General features: G+C 35.4%; 3 protein-coding genes across 4 annotated transcripts; 2 read left to right on the top strand and 1 right to left on the bottom strand.

Moving 5' to 3' along the window:
* Positions 1 to 751: 751 nt before the first annotated feature.
* LOC109021449 (plastidic glucose transporter 4-like) lies at positions 752 to 7888 on the bottom strand. Its single transcript, XM_019004068.2, has 14 exons — positions 7655 to 7888; positions 7058 to 7315; positions 5983 to 6094; positions 5437 to 5504; positions 4878 to 5010; positions 4696 to 4795; positions 4489 to 4601; positions 3778 to 3871; positions 3494 to 3647; positions 2396 to 2542; positions 2232 to 2305; positions 1917 to 2005; positions 1611 to 1725; positions 752 to 1264 (listed from the first exon to the last, which is right to left on the bottom strand). Exons 2-14 carry the CDS (start codon positions 7305 to 7307, stop codon positions 1082 to 1084), a joined length of 1632 nt encoding a protein of 543 aa, XP_018859613.2. The 5' UTR covers positions 7308 to 7315; positions 7655 to 7888; the 3' UTR covers positions 752 to 1081.
* Positions 7889 to 13286: 5398 nt separating this feature from the next.
* Positions 13287 to 14229, top strand: LOC108984293 (zinc finger protein GIS3-like). Its single transcript, XM_018956198.2, has one exon. The coding sequence runs from the start codon at positions 13552 to 13554 to the stop codon at positions 14227 to 14229; it is 678 nt and encodes a 225-aa protein (XP_018811743.2). The 5' UTR covers positions 13287 to 13551.
* Positions 14230 to 14904: 675 nt separating this feature from the next.
* LOC108984294 (chloroplastic group IIB intron splicing facilitator CRS2-A, chloroplastic) lies at positions 14905 to 19476 on the top strand. Of its 2 annotated transcripts, none has more exons than XM_018956200.2 (9): positions 14905 to 15085; positions 15582 to 15798; positions 15883 to 15967; positions 16075 to 16142; positions 17287 to 17337; positions 17448 to 17521; positions 18305 to 18363; positions 18466 to 18542; positions 19024 to 19476. In XM_018956200.2, the coding sequence occupies exons 2-9, from the start codon at positions 15586 to 15588 to the stop codon at positions 19138 to 19140; spliced, it is 744 nt and encodes a 247-aa protein (XP_018811745.2). In that variant the 5' UTR covers positions 14905 to 15085; positions 15582 to 15585; the 3' UTR covers positions 19141 to 19476. The 2 variants fall into 2 exon arrangements, with proteins under 2 accessions (XP_018811745.2, XP_018811744.2); XM_018956199.2 differs by having other exon boundaries at positions 14924 to 15085; positions 15582 to 15819.
* Positions 19477 to 19487: the final 11 nt, after the last annotated feature.

The following is a 19487-nucleotide window of genomic DNA, read 5'->3' as shown; positions in this document are numbered from 1 at the left end:
TTACTCATAAAATATAGCAGCTACACCGATTGACCTAGTGGATAAATTAAGAATACAGAAACAAAAATAACAATTAGTGCATTATAAGGTAGTGAATATCTGAATATGACTAACCACCCATGAATATCTTTGCTTTGGAACAAAACATTACGCATAATGACACTTTGAGAAGACAAGGTATAAAAGCAAAGTAAAACAGCTATATAAACACATATAAACTCTAGGCAACTTCTATCTATTATGCACAAAGAACGACTGGAAGACCAGATCTATCGATCCTCATTATGACTCCAAATCTCTTTGGGATTTCTTTTATTTAAAAATAAAATCTAAAAGATCACCCCATCCAAATTTTTTCAGCAACTCTTACAATATTACAGGGGAATCTTTTCAAGTCGAATCTGTGGCATGCTTAGCCCAATTGTTGCTCTATTTGTTTTGATTGAAAATCAAATGTGGGAGAAAAGTGCTAAGGAGGTTTGATAGCAGCATAGATCCTTGAGAACATGGATTGCTGAGTCATAATGTTGGAAAACTGCTCTGCATTAGGTGGATTAAAGCAGTACAAAATTATTCTAGGTACTGCAGAAGAAAAAAGAATGCAAATATCTAATCCAATTTATCATAATCAGAAGGCTTCCCCCTTTACCTTCTGCTTCCAGTATCCACGTTTAACAAAACATTGGAGCAGGTTGCTTGCCAAATGATAACAGATTATAGCTTGAAGCCTCCCACAAAGATATCAAGAAAATTTCACAACTTTCAAAACAATGTCCATTATCAAGTTATTCAATATGAACACACAAGAATCGAGAGACACATTTCTCCTTATTTATATCACATTGCCGCGACATTGACTAAGAAACTCAATATAGACACTACGCTATAGCTGTTCACAGTCAACATTCGACATTTTAACATAAGATAGCAAATTGTGGGGCAGTAAATGAGATAGTATTGAATCCCAGCAGATAAGGCAATAATTTCCCCAAAAGGAAGAAGCAGAACACCTGTCCTAACCTCAAAAACCAACGAGCTGCAGTGAGATTGTGACGGCATGCACTTAAGAAAAATATTCTGCTCAAACTGCAGGGTTAAGAGCACGCTCTATTTCCTCCAATGATCGCCCCTTTGTTTCCACAACATTACCAGCTATGTACAGGACAGCAAGAAGACAGAAAGTTGAGAATCCCAAATACACAGAGCTGATTCCAAACTTGTTCACAACGCTCAAGAAATAGAGGCCAATGACAAAGTTGGAGATCTGATAGGATATAAAAACCACAAAAACAAAATTAAGAGATAGATAAAGAGTCACTTAAAAATGAAAGCGAAGATGGAAAATAGATGGAAGACTAAATATATTGACATGCTTGGAAGAATTTCTATCCTGTTCTTCCTTTTTGGCATATAGAAACATAGAAGGCCACATGATTGGAAATGGAAATTTTTCTCTAGCACACTTGCATGTACGAGTCCATATGGTTTCCTATAGATTGATATCTAACAAAATTCTGCTTTTCTTTCCTCAGATATAGAAATTGATACATGCTACAGCCTAGGGGCACGATTTACATGCAAACTGAATATTTCAACATGCTTTATCTTACCCAATGCATTCCTAATGACAAAGCAACTGCTTTTGCTCTGATTCTGGAAGCAAATATCTCTGGTAGTAGAAGAGCAGGCACAGGACCAGCACCAAGTGAAAAGGACAGTACATAGCTGTATAGGTAGAACAGAAGCAAAGTTTAGGTCATATGTTAAACAGAAATGCAAACAAGATCAAGAAGCTTCAGTAAGCCAAGGAAAATAGCCCTTTTGACCTCACTTAACCACCCCCTCCAAGAGGAGGAGGAGGAGGAGGAGAGGGTGACAGAGAACGTTCAAACACATAAAAAGAAGTTCTGACTTACAGAACAGTTCCAAGAACAGCAAGGGTGCCAGAGTATGGTGCCAGGACCTTCCAAGTAAAGGACAAAGAAAGCAGCAACATTGAAGCAGCCTTGACAAGCAAAAACAGAGAGGGAGAGAGAGAGAGAGAGAGAGAGAGAGAGAGAGAAAGAGATCAGTTGTAATATAATCTGAAATTAGGATGAATATACTTGCATGTGAATATAAAATATTACAGCTTCCTAAGTTCATGACTATGATATGAAGGTATCGGGAGAATCGTGTTCACTGACTTGAGAAAAATAACATGTTTGTAATTATGCAACAAATAATAGTACCATTCCACTGAAACTTGTCATTAGAAGACTTTTCCTTCCTTGCCTGTCCATCAAGGATGATGCAACGGCTGTGCCTGCATTTGCAAGATGATCAAACATCAGATATAAAACATAACAGGCCTAACACTTTCCCATTTTCCAGAAAAAAATAGCAGAAAACTAACCAAAGACATTAGCTGCCCCGACAAGAGCACTTGCTGCAACATCAGAGGCAATTCCGGCACTACGAAAAACAGATGTCGAATAATAGACCACCGCATTTATTCCAGCCAACTGTTGGAACAAGAAAAGTGCTGCACCAACACTTACAACTGCAGCAAGACATATGTCATGGATGTAAGTGCTTCACCAAATTTTCATCACAGAGCTCAATCATATCAATCACTAACTATAGGAATAAGATGAACAAAATATTAAGCTATGGACTACATATTAACATTATTGTTATTATATATCTCTTAGCAAACTTGTTTGTGAACAAAACGACTGGCCACATACGAAGCAAAGTTGAGAGCATCATTCAATATGCCCAAGCATGTAAATCAATTAAGAAGTCGGTAATAAGAACTTCTCAGTTAGATCTTTGTACAAGGTCTTGGCGTCACATTCTTCTACTGATTTTTTTCCTTGGAAAAATATTTGGAGATGCAAAGCGCCTCTCAAGGTGGCTTTCTTCAGGTGGTTGGCTTCTCATGGGAAAATTCTTATTATTGATAAGTTGAGAAAGTGCGGTATCATTGCAATGGATTGGCACTTTATGTGCAAAAGGTGTGGAGAATCAGCTGATCACCTTCTTCTTCACCATGATGTGTCGAAGGCTTTGTGGGATGAGGTTTTTGCTAAGCTTGGCATTGCTTGGTTGATGCCTAAGAGGGTGGTGAATCTTTTGGCCTGTTGGAGAGGGATTCAAGGAAATCGTCAAATAGCGGTTGTTTGGAAGATAGTACCTCTTTGTCTCATGTGGTGTATTTGGAATGAGAGGAATGGGCGTTGTTTCGACAATAAAGGATGCTCGGTGGATGGGATTAGAGCCTTTTTTTTTATACTTAGTTACTTTGGGCTTTGGTTATTGTAATGGATGGGAGTAGCCTTGATGATTTTTGTACTGTTTTTCAGCTTTAGCTTGTAATTAGGTGTTTTTCTCTTGTTTACTTCCAGTGTACTTGGGCAATGACTAATTACGTGGTTTAATAAATTTCTTACTTGTAAAAAAAACATTTAGCCACAAAGGAACTAAGGTAACAGAGCTGCCTCAAGTATACCTTTCCAATAGCGGCTACTAAACAGATCAAACCACCCTGCTTCAGGTTCTGTAGAACCCTGACCAGCTGCCGTTAAATCATGCATAACCTCAGCAACTCTTTCTTTTCCAAATAAAGTTTTTATAGATTTTTCAGCCTCAAGAATTTTCCCTTGCTGCAAAATGATAGCTAAGCATTTTTATGAATAAACAAAAAACTCAATAACATATATGGCATCAACAGCAAAGACAATTCGTTAGAAGGCTTATATAGAAGTTTGTGACTCCACATTCATGCAAGAAAACCTGAAACAGCCACCGAGGACTTTCTGGAGAAAATGCCATTCCTAATGCCAACAGAATAGAGGGTATAATTGCAATACCAAACATTGTCCTCCACCTGTTACAAATATTAAAAATAATAGAATAAGAGAGGCAGAACAAGGTCACTAGAAAAGAAACATCAAATGTAACAGATAAAAACTAGAAAATAACTATAATTCTTATATAACCATATAGGCATATACGGATAATATAATATAAAGTTTTCAGCCATGGTTTGCACATTAATTTCTCACCACTAATGAATATAGCAAAGAGAGAATTATATCGACAACTAAACTGAAGTATGACTAACAAGACCAACATAAAAATCATGAAGCAGTAATTAAATGTTATGGTTAAGTGGTTTTCCAATGAGCTTGGATTAAGGCTTAGTTGAGTAGTACTTAAAGTAAAACATTCTTTTTTATGAAGAGAAATCTTGGAGACTGTGCAAACGCAGCATGTCTTTTATGAGGTTAAACCACGGACCCATGCAATGTGTGTCCCCCATCACACAGATCAAGTAAAGTATTGGTTTTTCATTGATAGGACATGGCCCCTAGAAATTACTTGCACCCAAGCGTTCGAACCTTAGATCCGGTGGGAGCATATGCCACCAAGACCAAGACCCTTATCACTTGAGCCAACCACTAGGGGTTTAAGTAAGACATTCAGCCAATTAAAAGAAAATACCATAGAGGGTTTCCTGCTAAAGGTAATCCAGCCACCAGTGCAGCAAGGATGCCAATACATATAAATAGCTGGTTCACGGATCCAAGTGCACCACGAATTTCAGTTGGTGAGATCTGTAATTTAAAATGTTGGACGATATCAGTCTCAATATATACACAATATGCATAGAACATGGCTAAAACAATATTAGGGCATGTGTAATACTACCTCGGATATGTAAAGAGGTACGATAGCAGATGTAACACCAATTCCAATGCCAGCAAGTAAGCGGCCAATTATCATGGTTTGCACACTTTGGGCTGTGGCACTGCAAATATTGAAGACAAAGCTTTAGTGTTCAGTGGGTGTATCAAATATCAAAAAGTTTTCTTCGATGAAAAACGACAAACCATAGAAATGCTCCAATTGCCAGTGGTATGGCATCTAATTGAAAAGTCCTTGTTCTACCAAATTTGTCAGCCAATGCTCCCCCGGTAAATGAACCAACAGTAGCACCAGCGAGAAGTGTGCTAACGACCCATCCTACTCAAACATTACATTGTGAAAAAGTATCAGCAGGAATATACTTATAACAAAAAGAACACGGTTCACACAATCTAAACCTTTACAATGAACAAAGATTACAATTTTATAGGTCAGCATGGAGCAATTAATAATCCAACTTTAGCTTTCAATAACTTAAAAAACAATGTTTCTTCTAGCATATTGAAATAGATGGCAAAGGTGATACAGACAAGACTCACTATTTCATTAATTTTTTTTTATAAGTAAATTCATTAAATTTATTAAGCATACCCTTTGTTGGTATGAGAGAGACTGATTTTTGGACAAAATGGAGAAAAAAGACACAGAAATAAAAGAGAGGGAGGAGCCAAAGAAAAGTAAAAACATCTCATTGTTTCTTACAATTTTCTGCATGTATTTAATCAAGCAAGTTACTGCACTTGCCTTGTACCACGGTGTTTTCAGCAATCCCAAGATCCTTGGCGAGGTACTCAAGAGCACCATTTACAACCCTACACAACCAAAGCAGTGTGTGATAAACACCTCGCAATGTGGATATCTTACAAAACACGATATTTAAGCACAGAAAGATATGCCGAAATCAGCTCAACATTTGCACATCAACTACTTGTAACATTATGATCAACTTATTCATCACAAATCAACAAACCGCAGAGTAGGAATTTGATGTAAATTTGTTACAAATGCACACAAACTCTAATGAGTTTTGTTACTCATCATCCTTATACACCACACACTACACTTATTTTTATTGTTTTTAATTTTTTTAAATGTTTTTATTTTTATTTATTTTTTGTTATATTTTTCATAAACTAATTGATTTCATCTACTCATTATCTATAGATCACACATTTGGAAAGAGAAAAAATAAAATAAAAAATTTATGGGTGGTGTGTGGTGTGAGGATGATGAGTAGAATTTTTCAACTCTAATAGGGCATGCAATTTGCAAAAATAAACTACGCCATACCCGAGATGGTAACCAAATAAAATAGCTCCCAAACAAGTAACACCAACGTATGGCAAGACTGTTCCTGAAGATTTGCTCTGAGGTACCAAGGAATCAACACTCTCAAGATCATCTGAAACTCATGTTCATATCGTGCATGTAAGAATATTGAAATTAGTTGAAAATCTAGAGTATCAGGGTCAGTGCAACATGTATAAACTTTTGGATATATAGACTTTTCATAAACAAGAAATATATAGTCGGTTTTCAAAGAACCACGCCTCGTCAATGCAATATTAAAACACCAAAATGAAAGGAAAGGGTCATAGCTGGTCAAAACACTACTACAAGCTAGCGTTTTGCATTCTCAGATTCTCTGTCCTCGGTATAGCACCAGGATGGGACTGCAAAGTTCATGCAAGATAATAATGCCATGGAGCCAGCAAGTTTCAAGGCAGAAGCGCAAATTTTATTTCAGATTGCAAAATCAAGAGATGAATTATTACTTCATCACAGCCGTAGTAAAAAGTAGAGCCATGCAGCAATATCTGCATTTCAAAAATATATATTTGGTAATAAAAAATTAAAAATGGCAGGTCATTATACAAAGAGACGTATTTAATGATGAGCATTATTAAGTTGGATTTTGTACTTGGTTCTTCAAACCCCAGAAAGAAAATACAATCAAATCCATTGGCAATGTAGGAATGGCTGTGAAGTGGGCTCTTCAATGCCCTTTTGAAGCGTCAAGTTTCGTGCAAATAATCTCAAACCTCAGTGACCGTACTGTCATTATGCAGCCCTAACAGAACATTTGTGATTTTACTTTTTGTGGAAGGCCATAAGTGGAGTAGCAATTCTCAAGAGTTTTTACTGCCGTCGTTAAACCCACAAACACACGCACACAAACAGCTAGAAATTGTGGCAACGCGAAACGGAAGGGAGCGACAGTAGCGAAGAACCAAAGAACGTACTAGTGATGACACTAAATCGTAATGATTTGCCAAATTTTTGGAAGAAGAAAACCGTGACCTAATTGAACTATACGATTCTTGAATTGAAAAGAAAGATATCAATCAGGGAGTGACGAACAAACCAGAAGCCTGAGCCTTGAGTGATCTGGACTTGACCGATGACCTGAAAATGCCATTAGAACCCAATCTTGCACTAGTGAGTTCAGCCTCCATAGCGATCGAATTGAGGCGTAGACCACAGCAGGCAGTCCTATCTGTCATTCTCAATCCTAAACTTGGTTTCCCAAATTCAACAAAACGCTTCAAAACCTTTGTGCGCTTTTGAACGCCAAAACCGATGCCTCCTTTGACTACATACGTTGACGCCTGCATTTTTTTACCTGAGTGGAAATCCCATTGCCCATAAAAGTCAAACAGAGTAAATACCCGTAAAAAGTTGAGTATACCAAGCAAGAGAATGTACTAATTTAGAAACAAGTTTATCTCAGAATAAGAATATAAGCAAGTATTGAAGGGTATTAAAAACAGAGCATGAGAATCAAAACTAAGATAAAATTTACGATCAAAACGATCAAATTAGATTGTTCACTACGAAAACAACTGGTGGACAATGCTCTTACTCTGACGATCTAATCTACTGTTGTCACTTTAAAAGATATAACTTTTAGAAATCGAAGAAAAAAATTGAAAGGAACTGCGGTGATAGAAACAGAACCAACCCAAAGAGAGCACTCTTTCACTATGGCCTTTTCAGCTTTGTAAGCTGCTCTGTCACTTGCTCTGCTTTGTTTTTTGTGAGGGAAATGAGAAGGAGAGACTTGGGAATGTCCGCAGGGAGGAAGCGGAAAAGCGGGAGACTTGCAACGAATTTGATGGAGAATTCAATTCTTTTCCAGTTTTCCTTTCCATCTTTTCGGGTTTTCCTTTCTCTTCTTGTCGATGGAAAATAAAAATAAAAAAGTAGAAAATTTACTGCAAACTTTGGTACGAGTCCCACGTTGGATCAAGAGGATCTCGGACTAGATTTGGGTTTTGTTTGAGATGTTGCGTGTGCACGTGACGGGGGACAGACTGATTGCCTTTCGTCTTCACTTTTTCATTCGATGTGAATGCTAAATACTCATGCTGTCACACAAAGTAAGGCTTGGGCTTTACTAAAATCCAAAATTTAAAAAATTATAATAGTAAAATTTTTTTATCTTACTATTATAATTTTTTAAATTTTTATATAAAATAAAATAAATAATTTATTTTTTTTAAATCTTAAAATAAAAATAATATTAAAAAATATATTCTAACAATATTTTATTCAATTTTTTAATTTTAATCTCAACTCATCTCATCTCTAAATATAAAAGAGTAATGTTAAGTTACGGTTTAATTAAGTTGAAAATTAAATAAATATTATTAAAATATTATTTTTTAATATTATTATATTTTGTGAGAATTTGAAAAAATTATAATGATGAGATGAAACGTTTCTTATATCTAAATTAGGCCTAAATATATTATTTTTAAAAAAATAATTATAGTCTATTATTTAAAAAAATAATTTGTTTAATGTAGATTTTAGATTTATTAATCTTTTTTTAGTTTTGCTACACAACCTCCACCACACTTCACACTCCATATTTTTTTAATTTTTTTTAATTTTTTTTAGTTTATTTTTTTTAACTATTTATTATTTATTATTTATTATTCATATAATAAATATTTGATAAAAGAAAAAAATAATAAAAATTAAAAATAATGTGGAGTGTGGAGTGTTAGGAGGTTGGAAAGATAGAGAATAACAATATCAAAATAATAGTCCAATTGAAAATCATTACAAAATTATAAAATAGTGTAGAAAAATATAAGAAAATTGAAAAAAGAAAATTTTTTGTATTTTTAATACTTTTGTTGTTATTATATGTTAAACACACTTTAGGTATTGAATGCAAATTTTGATGATTTGCTTGAAAGTTTTATATTTTTTTATATAAAATCTTCACTTGGGGGAAATGAAATAAACTTATCCATTGAAGTTTATATTATATTTCTATTTGCTATATTTTTTAGGTATATCAAAGGGAGAGGAGTATCGAAGCCGGCCAGCCAGACTGGATCCGGCTGCAGCCCATGCCACATGGTTTTCAACGAACGAAGGATTGCATATATTGGACCCATCCCCTCTGTAATCTTCTCATCCAGATCAACACAACTTAGTTTAATTGGGATAAGAGTGATTAAATAATTTTAAAAATTTGTTAACAAAAAAAAATTAATTTTTTTAAATATTACATATTAAAATACTTTTAATTTTAAATAAACTAAAAAATACATTCAAAGAAAAATATTATTTTGATGTTTTTCCTCAAATGTGTTTTTCCGAATAATACGGGATGTAATTTAAATTTTAAAAGGATTGTTAATAGAAGAAAATATCCATATAATTTTTAGACAATTACAATTAATTTCAAACTTTTAAGAATATGATCATAATTTTTTAAAATTTAAATAATCGTAATTTCTATATCAGAAATCACTTTTTTAATTTATTTATAAACAAACGTAACATATTTGAAATTACTTTAAATATATAGTTATCAAATAATAAATAACTTTTTAATAACAAAATTTATTATTTAAATGATAAACTATAAGTCTTAAAATTATAAATTATATTTCTGGTCACAGCCTCAAATATTCTATAAGTAGTTAAGGGAGGCTTAGTGCTTCAGAATGGGCCTAGTTTTTGAGCCATCTCTGCATGAACAGTCTCCGATTCATTCATGCATATATAGGCCTGCATTTTGATGGATCTTTTCAAAGCATATATACCATGTATCGCTTCCATATATACTTCAATAAATACTACCTAAATAACTGTACATAATGCTCAGAAAAATAATAATATCTATATACACCAATCTCATAGAGTTGAGTTACTGGACACACACACACACAAAATTAGAAGGAAAAAAAAAAAGACCATTAAAAATACAGTAATTGAACTCAAAAGCACAAATCAATTATACCCTGCAGCATGTATGAATTAGCTGTTAAATTCGAAAAATGTGGGCTCCATAAAAAATGAGTTTTTCACACTTTTCTATAGTGTGATTTACTTTTTTATATATAAATAGCTTGCACGAGATTTGTATATTTTTTATTTGTAAATATCATTTCTCTTGATCAAGTTTTTATGGGCATACCAGTACTATTTTGAGATATTTTATTAATAATATAATATAAATAATTAAATTTAACTATTTCTATCAGCGACAAATTTTAGGATAAGTAGTGATTTGACATACTATTAGAATAAATTAAGATCCTAACTTTGTCGATTCTACATTTTCCATTCCCCAGTTACTTAAATATTGATCTTAACACGTACATTTGCCGTTCCTACCTTCGAATATTCATCAATAGATCAGGTACTGTACCTTCGATTCATCAATAGATCAGGTACTGTAATATGTTAGCTAGTTAGTTATCTTGTCCAAACAGCTAGCTCGTACTATATATTGGTCATTGTCAAGACCAATGCATCTACTAAATCGATCCTTCAAAGCCAAGTTGCTTCAAATTCCAAAGACAGTTCATCTAATCGCTAAACTTGACATGTACCTTTCATTATTTTCAGACTAGAAAAGAGTTTTTAAGTACTCTTGAACAGGATCAAAATGCTTTAAACCCTTGGTTGGTTTCTCGAAGCCATGCAACTCAACATGTACATATTTGAATAGATGGATCTGCATTTTCATGAATCATGATCATCTTCATTGATTTCAAACGATCCATGCATCTTCGCACGATCGACTAGCTATTAAAGGCCGGATTGATTCATGCAAATCCATCTTCGCACGACTAATATTATTAAACCTGGGTGCATCATGGTGACTGTACATTTAAAGGAACTGCATGGAGAAAGAAAAATGACATTCCAAGGCAATAACAATCCAATCACATTTTGTAGGCAGGAACAAAACGATCGATCGAGGAAATATTGCGCATACAGTATTGCCTGCATCTAAGGTTGGGCACAAAAGAGTATAACGCGCTTAAGTATTAGGTGAGAGAGAGAGAGAGAGAGAGAGAGAGAGAGAGAGAGAGCCTTTAATCATCAAGAAGTAGTCGGGCCAACCTCACCAATTATTGAAGTAGGTCAAAACCATGTAGACTACACTAGGGAGTTTAATTTCTATATATTGCAACGACTACCTAGCTAGCTAGCTAGCTAGAGTTCTTTGTATACCATGGATATATAATAATATCTACCGAAGTACTCTTATCGACTTAGTCCAAACCGGTAAGTACTAGTGCATAAATCTATACGTACGTACATATATATATATATATATATATATATATAATATCAGAAATTCTATTTGCAAATTTGAGTGGGAGATTACAATACAGTTTTATTGATGAATGAAGATAAAAGGAAAAAAAATATTATTTTAAAAATGATATTAGTATAATTTTAAATTTTTTAAATATAATTATATGAATTTGTATGAGCAGTCTTTAAATAGAGACTGTATGTAGACTAACTATATATATAATATATATGCCGGTCTATTAATATTGTTGTATTATTATATATACTCGTACTTATAATTAATTGGATGATGTTAACAGTAGTACTATTAATGTTGCCTTATATTATATAGACAAATTATAGTACATGTGTCTTATAATTTGTCTATTAATATAAGAGTAATGCTAGAGAAAAGTCACTATAGCAGTGTATACTTTATACTCACTGTGTGGCTGCTTCTAGTTGATTATTCCTAACACTTACTTGGGAAGATGTGTGGTCTACATGATGTCACATTATGTGTGTAAAATAGATGCTCTCAATAATGACTTCTATCTATATTTATTTTTAATATAATATAGTTCTATTAATCCTTAGATTTTCATTAGAAAGCACGTCGACCCAGTGGGCCATGTTTGGAGATTCAGGAAATCTTTAAACGTTAACAGCTGCATTACTTCAATCATATACTCGAGAAAGCACGAAGAACAAGTACTCTTAGGGTCGTGTTTTTTTATTAGAAATCACAATTACACAATAACAAAACGATCATCGAGTACTTCATTATCATGAAACAGTCTCTCATCATGAACTAATATAACCTGGGAGCAAGATCACATCTAGAGATCGGAGAGAGAGAGGGAGGGAGAGAGAGAGATCCATTGCAATAGATTTGTGGGCTCATTCCACTTACATGTGTTTTCATGCATGGAGGGGATGGCCCCATGTGCCTTGTCTCATTAATTTTCTTCTTCGTGAATCTAGTACTAGTGTTCTACTCGCAGTCGCCCTAATTAACTACTCTATATGTCCAAAATCTGAATGGGACTTGCTCGGTCAGGTAGGATAGGACGACTCACAACAAAAGACCCAAATTAGTTCCCACTTCGATCGGCCTCATTGTCAATCGCTTTAAGCATGCCTTGGTCTTTGTTTGGAGGAGTTGTTGGTAAGCAATTAGGAGAAGATGTATCACGTACAGGTCCGGCCTCAATGTAATTTGAATCTGTAGAAAAAAAAAGGCAGCTTCGACAAGAATAGACAAGATTAGTGGTTTAGTGATGACTTAAATTCAGATGAAATGATCATATATGACCATATATACATGATGTTTATTAATATCTGGCTGTCTTGATCATATCATGCATGTAATTAATTAAACTGTTGAATCGACCACGCGCGCAGGAGATAGATCATGTATCTGGAGACGACAAGCATTTTCATGAACCAATCACAATGGATCCATAGGTACAGCGTGTGATTAATTAGCATTTGAAGCTTTTGTTTAAAAAGCAAGACTTTGATTAACCCAAATCATGGTAGTCAGTAAGATTCGAAGAGATTTTCCTCTAATAAATAAAGAGGAACTCAACGTCAATCACGCAATTAGCATGCTTAAGATAATCTAGCTCATGTGTAGCATGATACGTCATGGCCGTGGACCCACGTATATACCATCCTGATTACTTTCAAGTCATCACACACTCTTCCTCTAACGCTTACAAAGCTCTTAAAAAACGAGTTTTCCATGGAGTTCATGGTATATTAGGGCTCAGTTTTTCTAAACTACCTGGGCAACAGTAAACATGTTATTGGTTACGCGCGACATGTGGGTCATGGAAAAACGACGTGGGAGACAGATGGCCGGTGTTAGATTTATACCAGATCATACACAAGCTAGCTAGCATATAGAGTTCAGAGCAAAATACATCATTATTTTAAAGCTTTCCCTCCCTCTGTGATCTCTGTAGAGTGCTTTGATAAGTATAATACTATAAATGATAATCTACGTACCATCCATCTTTAGTTTTCTTGTTCTGGGTTCTTCCGGATATTAGGTAGTAAGGTATATATGTACCTTTCTTCTCCTTGGGATTTTCGCAACTAACACACTCTCTTTTCTTGTTCTTCTTCTTTTGTGCATCCCCCTAATGATTAGCGATCTCTAAGTTATACAGCGTCCAAATTACTTTTTATCCTATATATATAGCTACTGGCTTCACATGCAGCCACTACCAAGTCATCCACTTAATTCCAACCCTCTGATCTGCTTCTCTGATCTCTGGAAGTGATCTCTACCTCTCTCTCATGGCTGAGATTGATTATCTATCAGAACCAAATACTTCCATTACCACACCTCTTAAGCTCTTTGGCTTCAAAATCCAGAACGTTTCAGAAGAAAACGACTCAGATTCAAGCAAAACCCCATCTGGGTTACATGAAACAGAAGCTTTCCAATCTACCGAAGGCCGAAAATTCGAGTGTCAATACTGCTGCCGCGAGTTCGCCAACTCACAAGCATTGGGAGGCCATCAAAACGCCCACAAGAAAGAAAGACAGCTACTAAAGCGCGCACAAATGCAAGCCAGTCGAAACCAGCTGGGTGCTGCTTCGCACCTCCGGCAAACCCCGATAATATCAGCCTTCACACCACCACCACACTTCCTTGGTCCGGCGGTGGGGGCGCCGCCACAGTCCCCCTCGTGGTTTCTCATGTCTCATCCAGGTGCAGCCACTCCAGCTTTCACCCTGCAGCCAAGCAGTGGCGTGTATCATTCCGGGGCTACGACCTCGGTGCCTGGAAGGCGTGTCTATGCCGCCGGGGGAGTTGGGGAGCCTATGATGACGGTTTTCTCCCATGGGGTCGGGAACCATGCCGGAATTGTGCCGGGGGGGAGTGGGTTTGCCAGAGATGGTGGAGGTTCGCACTTTGACAGAGGTTTGGGCCTGGACTTACAACTTGGCCTTGGACCTAGAGGGCCATAAGTTGGTCTTGAGTCAAGCCCATTTGATTCTTAAGGGAAATTTGTGGAGTTAGAATCCTTGGGCATGTCAATTTCCAATTTTCCAACTTTCAAGAGTGAAACAATGTCATGTACATTCTCTCCCAAAAAAATAAAAAAAATAAAAAAATATAAAAAATATATATATATATATAATGAAATAAAAAAATCCAAAATTATCTACCACTTTCATTTTTTGTCTCCTACCCTTGTTCTCTTCCATTTTTGGGCCATTCCATTTTGTCCTTATATATATATATATATATATATAATGTAACATCATCATCTATCAACACTTCAATCAAGTCTTATTTAAATGAAAAAACAAAATCAAGAACTCATGGATAGTTACATCAGCATGATAAGATGCAAGTATAATAAAGATATCATTTTTTTGACATTTTTCTTTTCTACTCCTAAAAGAGAACCTTAGAAAAGTATTATTTAAGAATAATTCTTCTCATCAGTCACTATTTACCTCATAACTCAAAGAAGAAGAAGGAAAAAAAAAAAGTTGTCATTAGTTAAACTTCACACAAATGTTACAGAAAAAGGTTTGGGCCGAACCCATCACGCTCGCATATGGGCCAATCCAGTACTGTTTGGAAGCCCAGATTAAAAACGAAATAAATGAAAAAAACAAAAGGAAAAAGATTCTACTTCGTGCTATCCTCTGATCCGTGATTTTTTGTTTTTCCAAATACCATCTATCAATACAGCGCCCAAACCAAAAGCGCAACTATCTTCGAAGCTTCAAACTGAACTGAACTCTCAGCCTCTGCTTCTGTCTTTGCAACTTCCCTACTTTTCTTCGATTCAAGTGTCCAGATTACAAAAAGGTTCGCTTCCTTTGTTGTTGTTTTTGTTTTGTAATTTATTTTATCTTTTGCACTTTAAAATTCCGATACTTGGTATTTTAGAAGTGAAAAACAGCTTGTTTTGGCTGTGCTTTTCGCTCTGTAATTAGAACTGGCTGGGGTCAATGTTGGGTTTGAATGAAAAGTTGCAATTACGTGCTTATATGTTTCTTGTCCTTTTGGCCCCGTTTGGTTGCTGAGAAAATGTTGGAAAAGAAATGCATAAAATGAAAAAAAACCTCACCACCGAGTTCGAATGCTGAAGTTTTCATCAATATAACGATTTGGCTTAGCCGAGTTAAATTCTTCAACACTCGCCAAATATTGTTTCAAAACTCGATGCCCACAAAAGGGGAGCAAAAGGAAATAAATATAAGAATTTCTTTGTAGCTCCTAAGTGACAAATTAATCGTTGAAGCTTCATTATTCAAACCGTGGAAGCCAACCATTTGATAGTGTGGTAGCTTTTGGTGTATAGGTCAATGTTGTTTGCGATCTCGGTCCCAAATTCTTGCATATCTTATCCAAGAAGCGCCAGTTGCCCTCATTTTCTCAGAAAGCGTTCCGTTCCAGCGAGGCTTTCTATACGTGCTTCATTGCCGGATAATAACAATGGTGCAAAAATGGAGTATACTCCTTGGTTGATCGTTGGATTGGGAAACCCTGGTAATAAGTACCATGGTACAAGGCACAATGTAATGCAATACTTCCAGAAGGTACTTCACGTCTATATTTTTTTTCCTTTGTTCCATCTTAGTAATTGGTATTCTATTTATCAGGTTGGTTTTGAAATGATCGATAGCATTTCACGAGCAGAGGGCATATCAATGAACACAATACAGTCAAAGACCTTAATTGGAATAGGTGCGCATCAGCCCTATTCTTACTCATGTTGGTCATTTTTTTATATTCAAGTTTCCATTTTCATTGGGAGTGATGTTTATCCTGATTTCCTTTTGTGATAAGTACAGGTTCCATTGGCGAGGTGCCGATTTTATTGGCAAAGCCTCAAGCTTACGTGAATTACAGTGGAGAAGCAGTTTGTTCTTATCTTATATTTCATTTTATAGTTTGGTTTCTTAGTTTTATCAATGTCTTGATAGGTACATATGTTTTCTTCACAGCCAACATATGAAACTTCTCTTTGAGGGCTAAAAACATTATTAGAATGACAATGTGCACCATTAGGTGAATGGATAAAACACATCAAATGGAAATGATGTAGGTGAAAAAGAATTGAAAAGAAAGATTTCTCTCACGAAAAAAATACTTCTATGGTACTAAATAACCTTGACTTGCTTGTATAATAGGGTTTGTTCCTCCTCTTTTTCCGTCAATCACTAGCAGGGTAAGCATGGTGAGTGTGATGGTTGGAAGGCAAATCATTTTTTAGTTTCATAAAGAATAATTTGGAATTGCCAAGTGAATTCCATTGGAATCATATGTGGATTTTGCATAATGGTATTCTGTATCATTTATCTTCTGTTACCATTGATTTATGCAGAAGGTCATGGGTGGCTTTGCCGGTGCTTTTCTTGTTAAATCCCCCCCCCAAACCCAACTAAAGTACGAGCTACACATTCCAAATTATTGTTGTAACTTATCAACGTTGTGGATCTAGACCACTCAATCATAATTTAAATTGATGGGCTTTATCTTTTTGGTTATGCTTCAACTAATGCCTTTTAAGAGCATGCTACTGTGTTCTATAGTTGTTTTGAGCCAACTATAGTTCTGGTAGAAAGGTACTCACCATGAGGACTACAGAGTCTTGCCTATGTAATGCTCACTTTAAGTAAATAGTATCAGGTCTTCCCTCCGTACGGGTGGTAAATTATACCACAACACAATTATACCTTGTTTTGGTATGTAGTAAATGAATAAATGATATCTTGATGTTGATTAAACATCTTTATCATATGATGACAGTAAATACCTTGGACATGGTTACCGATCAAAAAAAAAAAAAACCTTGGACATGGTTATATGTTGATTCAGCATAATAATATTATTACGATTGTCTGTGTTGTGTTTGTTTTACTCTATCTTATCTCTGTACTCTAATCAAATGTCTCCCCCTTTCATTGGTAGAATAAGTGGATATGCACATATTTCATTCCTAGGCTCCTTAAGATGTTCATAAATTATCCCTGACCTTTTCTTTTCTTTTCACCATTGATAAGGTTGGACCACTTGCCGCATATTATCAAGTACCATTGCGTCATATTTTATTGGTATGCATTTTAATACCTTCATCCACTGTGTCTTGGTTGACAAATAACTTTTCATGACACTTTATGTAAATCATTATGAAAATATATTTTATCCCGACCTACCTATGTAGGTTTATGATGAGATGAGCTTACCAAGTGGTGTTTTGAGGCTTCAGCCAAAAGGAGGACATGGCCATCATAATGGGTATATTCCTGGATATCACTTGTCTGATAATTAGTATGGTGTTAAGGATATTGTATTCTAGCAAGGAAAACTTTTACTAGCAACCTAGCAGATGAGGTGTTTAGTCTGCCAACATATCTGTTATTATGTTACAAATTAATGGGCGTTGCTAAGTGTGTTAAAATGAAGTGTTTATTTTTGGGTCTACATAACCCAAGGGTTTACTTTTCTCACCTATAAAGGTTGGAAATACCATTGGATTCAAAGCCATTGGCATGCAATATGAACTGTCTTCTTCTAATGATTATAGGTTTCTAGTAATCTCTCTTTTCCGACATAATCTAGCAGCCTTCCTGGAATGGGAGAGATTTTTGTCTTCGTGGAAATGGGGGAGATATTAGCTATGTAATTTTCCATACACATACATTTGACCGCATGTTGACAAGTTTGAGTTCATTTGGGTTTATACTTCCAACTAAACTAACATAACTGCTTTTTTTTTTTATTTAAATTAAAAAAAACTACAATCATTTAATTTTTGTGTTTTCTATCTTGTATTAGTTGTGTATGTTTATTCTAGAAAGAGCAGTGGTGTTGACAGCTTCCAAACGTTTACTTCAAATAGAATCCATGTAATTCAACTGAAACAGCTAAACTCGTTCTTCTCTCAGTTAAGAAAAACTTGATGGGTTTATCCAGTTTTACCATTCATTCAATTGCCTCATAGCATCTTAATTCTAAAGAGTTAATAAATCTCTCATTCGTGGCTAGAATATTCTATAACTAGTGGATCTCTTTTTACAGAATGAGGAGCGTAATGGAGCATTTGGATGGCTGTCGACAATTTCCTCGGTTGTGCATAGGTCAGTCCCTTAAGCACTATCACTTGCGAACAAAAATATTTCCTTAATTTGGAGAGCTCCACATCCCGTCATCGAAAAGTTCAAGACTCTTCATGTTTACAGGCATCGGAAATCCCCCTGGAACCATGGACTTAAAAGCTTTTCTTCTCCAGAAGTTTAGTTCAGTAGAGCGCAAACAGGTTTGTGATTGTCAACGTGGTATTGCCTAGTGTTCTCTGCCTTTGGAAATATATGCAAGGTCATATATCATCTTATTTGGGTCCTTCTAAGTTTCTAACTGTTTTGCATTCCTGCATAAATTATGCTAGTCTGAGGCATTAATCGTTTCGATATTCCACAATAATCTGTAGGACAAATGGCACCTTCCAGCCCCCTCCTATAAGAGAATGGCATGGTGGGTGTGGCATTTAAGATCACAGCAAGTGTTTAACTTACCAATAAAGAGAACGATATACTGACTAGGCTGAATTTATGTTCCTCTGGTGCATGTGGCTGTTAAGATGGTTCTAATCACCACATGAAATTTTGTGGAGTTGCTTGCTCAAGTGTATATCGTGGTGCTTGTGTCTGTGCATTTTCACTTGTTTTTTTTTTTTTTTTTTAAATTTTGTAGAGTAGTACTTATCAAAGATTTTTAACTGTCAGTAGCTATCTGGACAGATTGATGCAGCCCTTGAACAAGGGGTTGAGGCTGTCAGGAGCCTGGTACTCCATGGATTTAGTGAAAACATCAATAGATTTAATTTGGGGCAAAAATACAAGTATCATAAAGTCTGATTCTAACGGATGGAAGGATTGAAGAAAGATACAAATGTCAATCCGACGCTATCACAAGTCGCCTATCGATGTTAGCCTTGCGTGTTTTGCTCGGTTGGTTGCTTCTCATCTTTGAGCCAGGAGATGTAACTTACTGCAGTATTCTTCCTTATACTAGCAACCGAAGAGGTGTAATAATCTTTCACAATTTTTTTTATAGCACATTGAACTTAATTTCCCCAATTGATGGAAGTTTATGTCATGCAAGGTGCACTAAAATCTTGCTGAATTTGTCAAAGCTTGTAACCTAATTGACATAACTTCTAGTTTCTAAAATGGAGGTCTGTAGTTCGAAAACCCCCCTCCCT

This window comes from Juglans regia, chromosome 10 (genome assembly GCF_001411555.2).
Source record: "Juglans regia cultivar Chandler chromosome 10, Walnut 2.0, whole genome shotgun sequence".
NCBI classification, from domain to species: Eukaryota; Viridiplantae; Streptophyta; class Magnoliopsida; order Fagales; family Juglandaceae; genus Juglans; species Juglans regia.
Note: the sequence above shows the minus strand (reverse complement) of the source record. Positions and strands in the feature narration are given on the sequence as shown.

Excerpts from the sequence above, each read along its gene's own strand:
- LOC109021449 (XM_019004068.2), bottom strand. The coding sequence starts at position 7,307 with ATGCAGGCGTCAACGTATGTAGTCAAAGGAGGCATCGGTTTTGGCGTT. Across the intron at positions 5,505-5,982 it reads TTATTTGGTTACCATCTCGG|GGTTGTAAATGGTGCTCTTG; the intron begins GTATGGCGTAGT and ends TTGGTTGTGTAG. Across the intron at positions 2,543-3,493 it reads TAGTAGCCGCTATTGGAAAG|TTGTAAGTGTTGGTGCAGCA; the intron begins GTATACTTGAGG and ends GTCTTGCTGCAG.
- LOC108984293 (XM_018956198.2), top strand. The coding sequence starts at position 13,552 with ATGGCTGAGATTGATTATCTATCAGAACCAAATACTTCCATTACCACA.
- LOC108984294 (XM_018956199.2), top strand. The coding sequence starts at position 15,586 with ATGTTGTTTGCGATCTCGGTCCCAAATTCTTGCATATCTTATCCAAGA. Across the intron at positions 15,820-15,882 it reads TAATGCAATACTTCCAGAAG|GTTGGTTTTGAAATGATCGA; the intron begins GTACTTCACGTC and ends TCTATTTATCAG. Across the intron at positions 18,364-18,465 it reads ATTTCCTCGGTTGTGCATAG|GCATCGGAAATCCCCCTGGA; the intron begins GTCAGTCCCTTA and ends TCATGTTTACAG.